Genomic DNA, 12,252 nt, shown 5'->3' with positions numbered 1-12,252 from the left:
TCTCCGCAGGCTCATCATGTATACGGAGAACAAAGCGCCACAGCCGCTTACTTTCTCACACTTCAAAAACACCTCTGAATTCTAGATACAAGGACAGGTTTTATTCTCCTCTACAGGAACAGCTCCACTGCATAAATATAAACTGTGGGGTTCAAAACCATTAGCTTTCACACAGGTTGACTATAGAAATAGCAATGCTGCTTTTGTTAGATTTGGGGACTCTGGGAGCACAATAGAAGAGAACGATAACAGCATTTTTGGACTAAATTGGCCAGGAGCAGTGTCAGTGTCAAATAATCGATGCATCGAATCGTGGACATGGACGATGCTGCATCGATAATCGGACGGGCCATAATCAATTATTTCTGTTTACAATTTAATGTATGCCTAACAACATTTCTGTTTACATATTCTGTTATGTTTTGCACATTCAGGAAGTGCCATGTGCTCAGTGCTGTAGTTTTATGTATCCAATTTTAGTATTAGAGCACTGCAGAATGTTTTGTTTTTGAAGCTTGAAAAGCTATGAATTAAATATCCTATATGGCTTTAATAGAAAAATGTATTTGACGCATCATGATGCATCGAGATATCGAATCAAAGACACGATAATCCTAATCGAAAATCAGTGAAGATTCACACCTCTAGTGTCAGGCCAAAAGATTATTTTGCAAATTTTTTTTTGCATTTCCTCTGATCCATAGGAGCCAACCAGTGTAAAACTGATCACTTAATGTTGCATACAGTATGTAATGTGTATAGTTTGACCCATTATACCATTCCAACTCTAGCCTATTCTTTGCCTCACTGGAGACCTCCTTCATATCCAACATTTCATACAAACTGGAACACATCAAATCTATTGGGTGCCAAGACTTTCTTTTAAGCTTGTCCAAAAAGCAGAAACTGTTCAGACATCATCCTTTTTCTGTTTTGCTACCTGCTCTTGCTGGTGGGGAGCTGTCGACTGGGCCTCCTCATGGACTGGCTGGGCTGGACCTTCATGGAAGCGCGAGGCGAGGAGCGTGCAAACTGCTCTGGCGGTGGAGGCTTCTTGGGAATCTTCTTGACCAGTCGGTTCACCCACTTCTGCTGCTCCTCCTGAGACACGGCCAGCAGCAGCAGGTTCTTTGCCGAAGACACGTCGTAGTTCACTGGTAGTGGGAGAGACATGCAACTTCCAGTTATAGTCTTTAGTTGTCTCGGTTACCAACATTGGTATTGCTGAAAATTCACAATATTAATATTTTTCACATCCTAAAGCATGATTTATGGTTCTGCGGAGGCTCCACGCAGAGCTTTCGCCGTAGCCTACGTAAGTGGCCTGAAGTTTATACTTGTGCGTTGGTGTGTGTGTCGATGTCTTTAAGAGAATAGCAGAGCCGGCATGTGTGTGTGCGTGGGGAGTGTGTGGTAGAGCGAGTGAGAGAGTGACGCCGATTAGCTTCAGAGCGAGTAGCGACTCTAGAGTCATAGTGAGAGAAACAAAGTGTCTCCTCTGTGTTTTCTGACCACGGTGGGAAATCTGTAGCAGGAAAAGTTAACCCTCTCCTTGATTTCATGTTGTTTATGGAGAAGGAGAACCAGGAAATGAGTCGGGGGAAATCCAACGCTAGCAAGCCACGGCCGAGCGACGTGTGTCGCCGCGACGTGTAGTTACATTTTTCGAGAGGTGCACGTCAGGCTACGGCGTAGGGTCCGTGTCTCCACGTACCTACGTAGCCACGCCGTAGATTTTACGCAGAGGCATACATTTATGCTTAAAGCTGCACATAAGCTACATCAATGAACTTGTTTGTGCAAGGACCAGTCGCTATGTGAAGCATCCTACCTTTGCATGGAGCAATGATCTCCTCCTTCTTGTCCATGTGGTCCTTGTGGCACTTGATGTGACAGCGCCGGCACTCCAGGGCGGGCGGTGGTTTGAACATGTTCCACAGTGGCTTGGTGCACGCCTCACAGTTGGTGGGGAAATGGTAGAGCGTGGGGATGAACTCGTGGCCCTTGTGGCAGATGTAGCTGGACTTCTCTCCAATGGGCAGCGGATCCTCTGGCTCCTTCTTGCTCTCGCCTTCGTTGGCATAAAGAATCTGGAAAAAGACAATGAGGGTAGTGAGGATTTTTGTCCAAATGTGTGCTCAAAACAAAAATCATATATTGGTCATTCAGAAACTGTATTTCTTTATTAAACAAATTCAAGACATCACAGTACAATTCAGAATTTCAATAATAAGACGGTTGAAGTGATGCTGAGACAGACCTGGAATATCCTGGGGATTTCTTTGGCGTCAGCACGGTACACATCTGTTTGAGTGACAGGCCTCACATGGAAGAGTTTGCTGGGTGAAGAAAATAAAGTTAGTGTCAACAAGTCAGCTGCACCTTAATTCAATAAGAAATCCCTCCTACAGTAACAAACTAAACTGAGTCCTGGGTTGCCTTCTCTGCAGAGGTGGATTGAGTTTAGTTTAGTTTTTGGTGGTATACTCACTCTATATCAAGCACCATGTAGGGAATGGACTGCTCTTTGTCTTGCTCGTTGTTGTAGAAGAGAATCTTCTTGCTGCTCACTACAACATACTACAGGAACAGAACACAACACACATGGGAAGGTTAGGTTAGATCAAGGAGAGAGACTTGTACAAATCATCGGAGCAAGTTTCAACCTCTCTACCTTTTTCTCCCATCCAAACTTCTTGGTGTTGTTTCTTACAGGGAGAGAGAGCCAGCCCTCCAGCCTTGTTTCTGAGTGGGAGAAAGACACCAAAAGAGGATACAGTATGTAAGCAAAAGGATCATCTGTCCGTGTTAACATAAAATACATTTTCAGACTACCTTCATTTGAATTTTCCGAAATAAAAAAGCTGCTTGTAGTCACGCCACACGGCAATATTGACACAAACCGTAATACGAACACCAGTTCTGGTACAAGGTCTAATCCAGGTCTTTTTTTTATAACTTTATTTACTGATTGACAGTGCATTTTCTGCAAAACTTTTGCACATGCAAACTAAATTTAAGCTAAAAGTGGTGAATGTTGGTGATGTCGATGATGAAAGATGGATTAACTGACCCATTTCAGCCACCAACATAAAGAATGAGATTCAAGATTCAAAATCTTTATTAATCCCCCAACGGGATTAATAATTTAATTTTAATAATACTTTTTTTCCCTTCTTTTTTTTTTATTTCCTTCAAAACCCAAATCCTCATATAACTTGCCACTTAAAATAGTTTTTCACATAAATGTATATACTAATTATATACTATGCAATTTTGAAATATCGTGAAGTACAGTATAATGACAAGGAATATCAGGGTTTCTGCATGTTTCAACAAGTCAAATTTACAGTCCTTCTAGAAAAATTTGGAGTTTTTTTGTGATTGTTGCGGGCAAAAATCCTTGATTATGCGGCACGTTTTCTTAAAAAATGCGGTGGAATATGCGGGATATTTATGCAATTTTATGCGATGAAATTGCGGGAACTTACAAAAACTGCGGTTTCATCATGGCTTCATCGCGGGGTTTGCAGCATGAAGAATGCAAGAATTACATCACTTCATAACGTTCCCAGGGCAACAGGGGAAAATGGCTGCTCTTGTGTGAAATAAACGCAACATTTTTCAACTTTCTGCTAAGATATATGTGACTTTTTTTGCAACGAAAATGCGGGGATTATGAAATCATGCAAGCCCCGCATATTTTGCGTGGAAATCGGCAATTTATGCGGCGAAAGTGCGGCGTATTTGAAAAAATGCGCCCCCCGCATAAATATGCGGACTTTGGCTGATTATGCATTAAATTATGCGATCGCATAATCGCGTTTTTCTGGAGGGACTGAATTTAAGACATTTTAAGACGTTTAAGAATTAAATTTAAGAACTATATCAAAACATAAAAGTACAACAAAATGCAGAGTAGCCAAAAGTACTTGCAGAGTAAATAAATGTATTAAAATGGAATAAAAGCGATACGGAGTAATAATAATCTGTACATACACAACTAATTACATCTGGACTAGCGAAAGAAAGAACTACGACAACACTACTGAATAAAAGAAAACATTTCAATGAGCATTAGGTAGCGTTACAAGGATGTAGGAAAATTAAGACCGGTTTCAAATTATTTAAGACCTGGAACACAATACTTCAGCGAATTTAAGAGTTTTTAAGGCCTATATTTTTTTATTTCAAAATTTTAGACTTTTTAAGACCCCGCGGAAACCCGGAATATGAAGAGTTAACATTTACGAGCTCTCACCTGCATATGCATCATCAGCATCAAACTCTGGCCCACTGCTGACGCTGGCAGAGTCCATTGATTGAACACTGAGCGTCTGCAGGAGGTTCCTCAGCTGCTCGATGTCACTGTCCTTACTGTCCAGGGCCATCTGCAGCTCAATACGCATCTGGCTCTCATCAGACAGTTGCTGCAAATATAAGGACAACAGAGGAAACAAGGTCCAGTCAAAGACACTGCAACACATGCTGGTCCGGCCTTTAGAAACTGCTGTTACTCAATGGGTATTGACAGGACTGGGAAATTATCTTCCACATTTGTACACATTTGCAGAAAATCATCGACGGTTATCCACGAGATCAGAGACAGGAGAAGTCAGAATACTGCTGTAAAAGGAAAGTGTTCTACTGACCGCCTGCATTTCGTTGATCTCTCTCTGGTATTTGATGATGCTGCTGTTGAGTTTTTCCTTCTCTGACCTCAGCTCCAACTGCAGCTTCCGGTTCTCCTTCTCCTTTCGCCGCATGTCGGTGTCGTTACCGCGGCGACTGCCTACGCCACGAACCTCCTTCCTGTTCATGATCTCTGCCAGCTTATTGACGGCCTGCGGACAGACACGAGCACCACAGTTCATGCTTTGGCTTGTTTTCAGAGAGGTCTAGTTGTAGGAAAGCCTCAGGATCTGATGGATCCAGAAACTTTGATTCTTCTCTCACATTGAGCTCTTTCCATTTTAAAACAAAACCTCTCAAGCTGCTGTAAAAGTGTGTCTCTGACTAAAAATGAAGCACTTGTGTGGTATTATTTAATCGTGACGTTTAAAACCTGAGTTTTCAGCGTCCTCTCGGACTGCAGCTGCTTCTCAAATGCCTGCTTCATCTGGCTGATCTGCTGCTCCCAATCCTTTGACTTCTCGGATTCTGAAACAGAAGAGATGATAAATGTCAACCCTGACAATATTTAGCTTCAAATAAAATGTAACGTTACATTTTGAAACATTTTAATTACCTTCTATTTCCTCCTTCAGTTTGTTGTTCAGCTCCTCCTTCTCATTGGCTAGGTTGGCGACATCACTGGTCAGGGTCCTATTGGCTTCCTCCAGCTGCATGGGGCAGGAAATGCAGTCATATTCACTATATTATACATACCTGCAAACTCAGAAGAGCTGAAAAAGGTGACACAACAGTTCCCTCTAACGTCTGTTTTCGGAGCATCAGAGAGAAGCGCAGGCATTTAAGTGGAACCGAAATCCGTGTTGCTATTCGGTCCGCTAGAGAATGGTCGTTAAGGCACCGGTGCCGTATTAGCACCGGGTCTCGGACCCCCCCTCCCCCCAACCCCCCAAAATAAAAACTCTTCGTATCTACACAATTCATGTGGATGACATTTTCCCCATTCAAAATGGCGATTTTCGCCGAAAAGCGACTAGTTTGCAGGTATGATTATTGGTAATTATGAGCGCTGTCTGTCTAAGCTGTCTGCCACTACCACCTGAACTTCTTCTGTTTTAATGGTGTCTTTTGTACAACTTCAGAATGCACTGAGTTTACACTTTACTGTTGTACATCATATTGCTAGACTTCATTAATAAGGCAAGCTTCAGAGTTTTCGAAACTGCCTACAATACAAAACCCTTTTCAGATCACACAGATTGATCATATAACTAGAGGTCGACCGATAGTGGATTTTACCGATACCGATAGCTAGGTTGGGCCGTATTTGCCGATAACCGATTAATCGACCGATAGTATTTATAACTTTTACAGTTGACAAAATACATACGTTGTTTCAAAAAAAGTCCAGACGCTTTTGCCAATAATCAAAATAATAATGTCATATTTATTGATATTACACCCACAGCAATGCTACACAAGCATGTGTGTTGTCTAAAACAGTTCTCCTACATATTTGGAGTCATCCAGTGCAAAAATAAACATAATGAGCATTAGAATTCATATAAAGGACAAACTATTTACATTTCTTCAAAAAATGCCCAAATGTATGCCAAATCTCAAAACAGTGACGCCATTCTTCTCTGTAGAACGGTTTAGAACGGTAACAGAAGATCTCTGACCTGGAGGGATCTATCTTTCCCACTTTATACTCTTTGTTCTCGCTTGGATGCCCATATAAGGCGTAATGTGTGACGGACCTGCCTTCCCATTGGTTGAAAACATAAACAAAGGCATCATGGGAGATTCCCTTGTCGGTAGCACCTACTGTCTATGGGTAGCATGGAGTTAGCGGCAGAAATGACCGAAAACGTGATAAATTATGGACATCAAGTGGATAAATCGGATGTAACAGTTTGGATTTAATGCTCAACAACCCCGAAAAAAGGCACAAGTTCCAGGCTGGATAGAAAATCACCTGTAAAGGCTAGAAAGACACCAAAGACACCCCCGTGACGGCTAACTCGTTAGGTTTTAGCTGCAGCAATCAGTAAGTCAGTTATTAAATGATCTAAATATGAATCAGAGGTGCCGTTTGGGATCGTGGACGATCCTTTAGGGTTCTGATTCTGACATTTGGGTCAGACTTGCGTTTATTTTTGTCAGTGTTTAAACCGCTTGAGGGAAGTTAGCCTACTACTAATGTTTAGCGTCATCTCAGCCTCGAAAGCAAACAAACATACTGTTGTGCTGTTCTTTCTCTACTAATGCAGCATCTATTCAACAAATTAATAACTTTATAATGACATGACAAAATGTACTGTATACATACCTTTTTGCTGTCGATGCTTTTACGCTTTAACGCGTATCTGATGTCAGCCTTCTCCTCACAGCATGTGCTCTCCGTGCAGCGCGCGGTAACACGTGTCGAAAATAAACAACACGAGGCATCGGTGATAGTTTTTATTTCGCCTCTAGAGGCCGCTATTGTAATGCATGATGCCAGCAGACCCTTCTCAGCTCTCGCGTACTGTGTAATGAATGACAGCGCGCGCTTCTCAGCCGCTCCAGCAACGGACGCAACCAGGAAAAACTATCGGTATGGATTTTTGCCGATAACGATAGTTCCACCAATCAACTATCGGTGCCGATTAATCGGCAAAACCGATGAATCGGTCGACCTCTACATATAACTGAAGACAGAGACAGGGGTTGATGCAACTCACCGAACTGATGGTGATGTCCTTCTCAGATAGCTCCTGGCGATGGCGGGCCATCATTTCCTTCAGTTCCAGCTCCTTCATGATCTTCTCCTTCTCCAGGTCCGAGTACTGCTCCTCAGCGATGGAGCGCGCCAACTGCTCCGAGTCAGCCTTTGTCAGCGTGATCTCCAGCTGAGCTGCCAACGAATCCCTGAAAGATATTTAAAAGTAAAAAATGAAAGGCTGAACAACTGATCACAAAATACACATGTATCATTCAGAGATGTAAATTAAATGACTGGTAAAATGAATAAAACATTGTTAAATACACATACATATATGTATGTATGTTTATTAAAAGAACACGCCGACTTATTGGGACTTTAGCTTATTCACCGTATCCCCCAGAGTTAGACAAGTCCATACATACCCTTGCGTCTGACGCACCCACCACTAGCCTAGCTTAGCCCAGATCCTGGAGGTAACCGGCTCCAACTAGCCTACTGCTTCCAATAAGTGAATAAATAACGCCAACATTTTCCTATTTACATGTTGTGATTTGTATAGTCACAGCGTGTACAAATAACAAGGTCACATGAGACACAGCCGTCTTCTAACCATATACATACTGGGAACTATATTCTCAGAAGGTGAAGCACTGCTACTTCTGCTACGTGGGCGGAGTGATTTGCTCGCAGCAACTGAGAAGCCCCGTGGTGAAGAGCAGAGAGTTTGCTCAGTTGTTGCGAGCAAATCACTCCGCCCAAGTAGCAGTGCTTCGCCTTCTGAGAGATGAGAAGGGTATGTATGGACTTATCTAACTCTGGGGGATACGGTGAATAAGCTAAAGTCCCAATAAGTCGGCGTGCTCCTTTAACTGACTGCTACTTTTCCATTCCATTTTGTCTTGGTTTTGGCCATGTTTCGAAAAAAAAAAAAAAAAACAGCTGTTGAATTTTGTCATTGATGTTTAAAGTGGATTTAAAAGAAAATATATTTTCAAACAGACAAACCAACCTCTCCTCCTGTAGCTCCTGCAGAGACTGCTGCACATCTTTGTAGAGTTTGTTCCTCTCCTCACACTCCTCCTTTAGTTCACGAACCTGGGTCTTATACAGCGTCTGGAAAAACAGCAAACAGTTGAGATACACCTCGCATTCACAATACGTTAACACAAGCTGTGATGCAAATCAATGCCTCCATGCACCTCATGAATTCAATTCAGCAGCCTACTACCGTGCACTTCCACTGGGAAGACCAGAATCAACAATACATGTAAACAGATAAGCCATAAAATAAAAAAAAATAAACTATGATAAAGGGAAACATATCACTTGGGTTTTGTTAAGCACTAGATTATTCCATTTATACAGATCGTGCAATGTTTATTATAGAAATGCATTTGAAAAATAATCAGCAATTCAATACACATAACATGCATTAGCTACTAAAATAAAAGCAATGCTGTTCTGATGGCACATTACAGCCCACACACTCAGCAAGAGAGATGCAGAACCATAATGTGTTGCTTAGTCATTTCACTTCCACATTTGTAATTACAGAGCAGAATGAAGACTCACAGAGAAATACTGTTCAGCTTCTAACTGGTCCTGTAATTCCTTCATTTGCCCGTCCGTGTCCTGTCTTTCTCTGCAGTCAAAAATAAATGAAACAAACATTCTATTATCTATCATCCTCTTTGTGTCAATATGTGAAGCCTTGAGTATTAATGCTAGAAAAGAGGTAAACCGAAAATGTAAACTGACTTGCGCAGCTCTTGGTTCTGTTTCTCGAGGCTGCGTTTAATGTCGAGCAGATGATTTGTTTCCTGCTTGAGTTGCTTCTCGGAGGTTCGCAGAGAACTGAGCTGCTGGTTCTGGGCCTTCAGGTCGTTCTGAGTCAGGTTACGCTTCTGGGTCTCCTGCTCGATCTTAAGCGTTAGGTTTTTCACCTGAAAGAATGAACAGAATACAGCGGGACATTCGTGTCATTATTTCAGCGTTTCTGCAGGATTCACCAAGTCAAATTTAAGACTTTTTAAGACCATTATGAATTCAATTTAAGACCTATATCACAACATCAAAAAAAGAAAAGGTAATGCAGTCACAAAATGAATTGCTTTCTTGTATAAAAGCAGTAGGCTTCAAATACGTTGTCGGTAATTGACTTAAACCAAGCCCTAAATTCAGTTTTTTCAAGCCAAGGATCCCGAAACTTGCACTTCCCCATAGCCTATTGCACCATCCGAAAGAGACTCGCGCCAATAATATGAAAGTCAATTGGCTGCAATATAAGATGCGTGTTGGTCTCATTTGTAGTCGTAATACAGCAAATTCTATTTGGACTAGCGAAAGACAGAATTACAACACCACGGAATAAAAAAAAACAAAAAAACATTCTAACTTTGAGCTAAGCTTCAGCTACATGGAGCGGATGTGCCGCGGAATGTATCTTTTAACCGGCTACACCTGCTGCGCACACACGGTGTAGGATTGTGTGAGTCACAGGCGAGACGGTGAGCTTTTGCTTTGGGATTGTTGTTGTTCCTTCAGTTTTTGGAGCCGGCACAGCGCTGTGAAACATCAATCTACTGTCAGCTGTTATCAGAGTACGCAGGTGAGGCAAACAAGAATTAAAAACATAAACTCTCAAAATCAAACTGCCAATAAGCAATACAAAATAGTAGTTTAATTTAAAAGAAATATTGACACTTTATGATCCATTTCTGTGTAAAAAAAAAAAAAACACCTTGCGCCAAAAAATATTTTTTACGCTTGTAGAACAGATCTCCGCGGAGTATACGCACTACTTACATGCTGCTCTCGTGTCCGGTGTAGCCAGTTTCATCGATTATAGTGGAAGCGTAGTTTTGGAACGTCCGCTACGCGTACGTTACGCGTGCAATGTAGCCGGCCCGTAAGGGTTAGAATGAACATTAGAGGTAGGGTTACATGGACGTAGGGAAATTAAGACCTGTTTCTAATTATTTAAGACCTAGAACACAATACTTCAGCGAATTTAAGACTTTGTTTTTTTTTAAAGATTATTTTTTGGGGCATTGTAGGCCTTTATCTTCACAGGACAGATGAAGACATGAAAGGGGAGAGAGAGGGGGAATGACATGCAGCAAAGGGCTGCAGGTTGGAGTCGAACCCGCGTCCGCTGCGTCGAGGAGTAAACCTCTATATATGGGCGCCTGTTCTACCAACTGAGCTAACCAGGCCACAAATTTAAGACTTTTTAAGGCCTAAAATTGTGATTTAGAATTTTTAAGACCCCGTGGAAACCCTGTACTATTTAGATGTCTGTACTTTCTGTTTTTGTATTAGCTGAATGACTGTTTGTCCTCTACAGCTCAGAACGGACATATTATTACATAAGTTGCAAGATTGGTTTCTGTAGGTGCCGTTTAATAACTAAACACACACTTCACTGTTCCCCTGCACAGAATATAGGCCTTCACCTCTTCAGTTAGCCGGTCCTTGTGTCTGCGCAGCTCATCTAGTTTCTGCAGAGCCTGTTTATAGTCACAGTCCATCATGCTGCTGTGCTTCTCCAGATCCAGTATTCGGTTCTCCAGCCGAAGTTTGGCCCCTCGCTCCTCCACCAGCTTCTGCTCCAACTCTGGATGGGATTTGTTTTTATTATATCAATACGTTAAAGTCATGTTCACCAATACTGACGGGTATGTAAAGCTGTAACAATAAATGCAAAATGTGTGCAATGCATTTAGCACTGAACGTGGGTCAGAGATGTCCAGTGGTGTCAAATTATCTTGAGTGAATTGCTTCTCCTTCACAGCATCTAATGTGCGATGGTTCAGACAGACAGTTACAAGTAGGTAGTCAGTACCAGTCAAAGGTTTGGACATGTTTTCTCCAAACTTTTGACTGGTACTGCATGTGAGAAGGCAACTTCCACTAAAGAAAAGGTCGGTGCCCTCACCCTTCATGGACTCTGACTTGGCGCCCTCGATGGTTACTTTGATCTTGCTCTTGTCTGCCAGCAGTGCCCTGGTGCTCCTATGAGCCGTCTCCTCCTGCTCCAGCTCCTGCTGCAGCACCTTCAGCTTGTAGGTCAAATCAATCTCCTTGTTGCTCTTCTCCTGCACAAAGAAAACCAGGGCAGAGATGTTGGGACAAACTCTATGTCCAGTAACATAATGACTTGATGGTAGGGCTGCACGATATGAGAAAAAAAAATGCCATAACGTTGAATAATGCGATAACGTTATTACTTGCGATAAATAAACTGATGTTAAAAGTGTACTCGGTTCTGCTGCTTTCCGTATTCTGCTAAAATTCAACAAATTGCTTGTTGAATTTAAAACAAATGAAAGGAAATCGTTCCCAACATTGAACAAATTGAACACTGAATTGAATATAAAAAGGCACCATTAAAAACGCGACAGTTTTAAAGTGCAGTTTTCTACTGATATTTTCTTTCGCGATGTGTTTATTGCGCCAGTTGATATTGCAATAATAATTTTTAAAAAGTGATACATTTTGCAGCCCTACTTGATGGCAAATGCTCCACCCGTTCAACTTCAGACTTCCTGCAGCTCAGAAGAGCATCACTAAATTATCCCTAATCTAAAAATCACTATCACAGATTTAAAGCACTGAATGACTATAGTACATCACTAACTTCCTGTCCTATACGGACAGTCTAAGTCCTTAAAGTTGCAGCTTCAGGATTAATATGCTCTTTGAGTTATTTAGTCAACCAAATAGACCTATCGTAGTTTTGTGGAGTTATTTTGTGGAATGAAAATTTACATTTAATGGATTCCTCTGTGTCATTATCTAGGTCACATGTGTCAAACTCAAGGCCCGGGGGACAAATCTGGCCCCTCGCTAATTCTGATCCGGCCCGCATATCAATTTAGGTTCACAATATATTTTGGCCCACCTAGTTG

The 12,252-nt window shown here is 41.8% G+C and overlaps 1 protein-coding gene across 3 annotated transcripts in view; it reads right to left on the bottom strand.

Moving 5' to 3' along the window:
* The window catches only part of rock2a (rho-associated, coiled-coil containing protein kinase 2a), a 52,589-nt gene that overhangs the window by 4,351 nt on the left and 35,986 nt on the right, over nt 1–12,252 (bottom strand). For all 3 annotated transcript variants that reach the window (XM_031321247.2, XM_031321248.2, XM_031321249.2), the window contains exons 17-31: nt 11,280–11,439; nt 10,798–10,958; nt 9,101–9,285; nt 8,915–8,984; nt 8,352–8,455; nt 7,359–7,545; nt 5,249–5,342; nt 5,066–5,160; nt 4,653–4,844; nt 4,262–4,430; nt 2,675–2,745; nt 2,492–2,580; nt 2,261–2,339; nt 1,832–2,090; nt 941–1,154 (exon numbers count right to left, since the gene is read on the bottom strand). In XM_031321247.2, the coding sequence (XP_031177107.2) occupies nt 941–1,154; nt 1,832–2,090; nt 2,261–2,339; nt 2,492–2,580; nt 2,675–2,745; nt 4,262–4,430; nt 4,653–4,844; nt 5,066–5,160; nt 5,249–5,342; nt 7,359–7,545; nt 8,352–8,455; nt 8,915–8,984; nt 9,101–9,285; nt 10,798–10,958; nt 11,280–11,439 (2,129 nt within the window). The remainder of the gene's footprint in view (nt 1–940; nt 1,155–1,831; nt 2,091–2,260; nt 2,340–2,491; nt 2,581–2,674; nt 2,746–4,261; nt 4,431–4,652; nt 4,845–5,065; nt 5,161–5,248; nt 5,343–7,358; nt 7,546–8,351; nt 8,456–8,914; nt 8,985–9,100; nt 9,286–10,797; nt 10,959–11,279; nt 11,440–12,252) is intronic.

The sequence above is a fragment of the Sander lucioperca genome, chromosome 18, assembly GCF_008315115.2.
Source record: "Sander lucioperca isolate FBNREF2018 chromosome 18, SLUC_FBN_1.2, whole genome shotgun sequence".
Classification (NCBI taxonomy): Eukaryota; Metazoa; Chordata; class Actinopteri; order Perciformes; family Percidae; genus Sander; species Sander lucioperca.
Note: the sequence above shows the minus strand (reverse complement) of the source record. Positions and strands in the feature narration are given on the sequence as shown.